The sequence below is a fragment of the Emiliania huxleyi genome (assembly GCF_000372725.1).
Source record: "Emiliania huxleyi CCMP1516 unplaced genomic scaffold EMIHUscaffold_338, whole genome shotgun sequence".
Classification (NCBI taxonomy): domain Eukaryota; phylum Haptophyta; order Isochrysidales; family Noelaerhabdaceae; genus Emiliania; species Emiliania huxleyi.
The window spans coordinates 31,234-32,577 of record NW_005199460.1 but is presented as its reverse complement, the minus strand read 5'-3'; the positions used below and the strand labels follow the sequence as shown (position 1 = coordinate 32,577).

Genomic DNA, 1,344 nt, shown 5'->3' with positions numbered 1-1,344 from the left:
CCGGCGGGGATGCGGTTCGACGGCGCGGCCGGCGGAAGGGGTGCGCGGCGGCGGGCTGCGCGGCGGCGAGGGCTCGCCGCAGGGCCCCGGCGCCTCTGCGCGTCGGCTTCGCGGAGCTGTCCTGTCCTCTCTCTGACGGATCGTCCCACTCTTCCCCCTAGGCGCCTATGCGAGGCAGCTGCGACTGCAGCGGCAGCGGCAGCGCGAGCTGCAGCACGAGCGGAGGAGCGCGTCGCTCTCTCTGCCATGCGTGCAGCAGGCGCTCGACCTGAGCCGGGCGCCCCACGACGAGGGCGACGATTTGAGCGCGCTGCTCGCGCAGGGCGTCTCTTCGGATGAGACGCCGTGAGGGTGCGGGAGGAGGCGACGAGCTACCCCATGCTTCCGCATGTTCCCCCCACACCCCCCACACCCCCATGGACCTCGACTTCTCCCCATGTGAGACATGTGCTGCTCCCACCTCTCCCATACCCCCTTCCCTGGCATGAGATCTGTGCATGCACGCGGTTGGGTCTCGCGGGCTCTCTCCGTCTGCGGCGCGCTGGGTCCGATCTGCCGTGCGCGACAAGTCGCAGAGGGCAGAGCTAGAGCTTTTGTGTGTGGGGCGGGACTGCCCGATATCTCGTTGTTCTTGCCCCTTGAACGAAGCTGAGGCCTTTCGCTCGCCATTTTGCTAGTTATAGCTGAGATAAGAACGAAAACGAGCTACGAGGGGATATAGAGAATGGAGAGAGAACCACAGATTCATAACACAGGCGAGGGGCGGGGCCGCTGAGGGCTGAGTCTCCTGAGACGACGCTCGAGCCTCGACAGGGTGTGACGCTTGAGCCGCTCCACTGTTCCAGGGATATGCAGTGGAGGAGGCTGGGGACTACCGTGTACATGGCGAGACTCGATGCCTGAGACCACACTGTACGAAAGCGTGCGGTGCGCAGACGGAGGGAGAGGAGCGGCCTCTCTCACACGTTCAGCTTTGTCTTCATGGCATACTTTTTCCGCCAGCGCCACCAGCGGCGGAGGCGGCGTCGAAGCTCCCCGCCCGACGCGCGCCACAGGAAGTGGCGCACCTGCCCAAATGTGGCGAGCCAGTGCGAGGGGCGTGGCTCGACCAGGAAGATCCCGGAGGCCACCTGTTCAATTCGGGGCGGGTGAGTGGGTACGTGGCGGCTGCGAAGCGAGCGGCGGCGGTTGTTGTCGCGGCGCCAGCGCGAGCAGCGAGCAGGTCCAGATGACCTTCATGGACCAGTGTGTCGGTACAAACGACACGGTGAGGATGAGAGAGGAGATGGTCAGCCCGAGAAAGGAGAAGGAGCACACGACGATGGCGAGCAGGAAGGGCCCTAG

At 65.5% G+C, this 1,344-nt stretch overlaps 1 protein-coding gene across 1 annotated transcript in view; it reads left to right on the top strand.

The window, feature by feature from the left end:
- EMIHUDRAFT_444587 (hypothetical protein) overlaps positions 1-707 on the top strand; it is a 2,456-nt gene extending 1,749 nt beyond the window's left edge. Inside the window, exon 5 of the mRNA XM_005773467.1 lies at positions 162-707. Within this exon, the coding sequence (XP_005773524.1) occupies positions 162-349 (188 nt within the window). The 3' untranslated portion in view covers positions 350-707. The remainder of the gene's footprint in view (positions 1-161) is intronic.
- Positions 708-1,344: the final 637 nt, after the last annotated feature.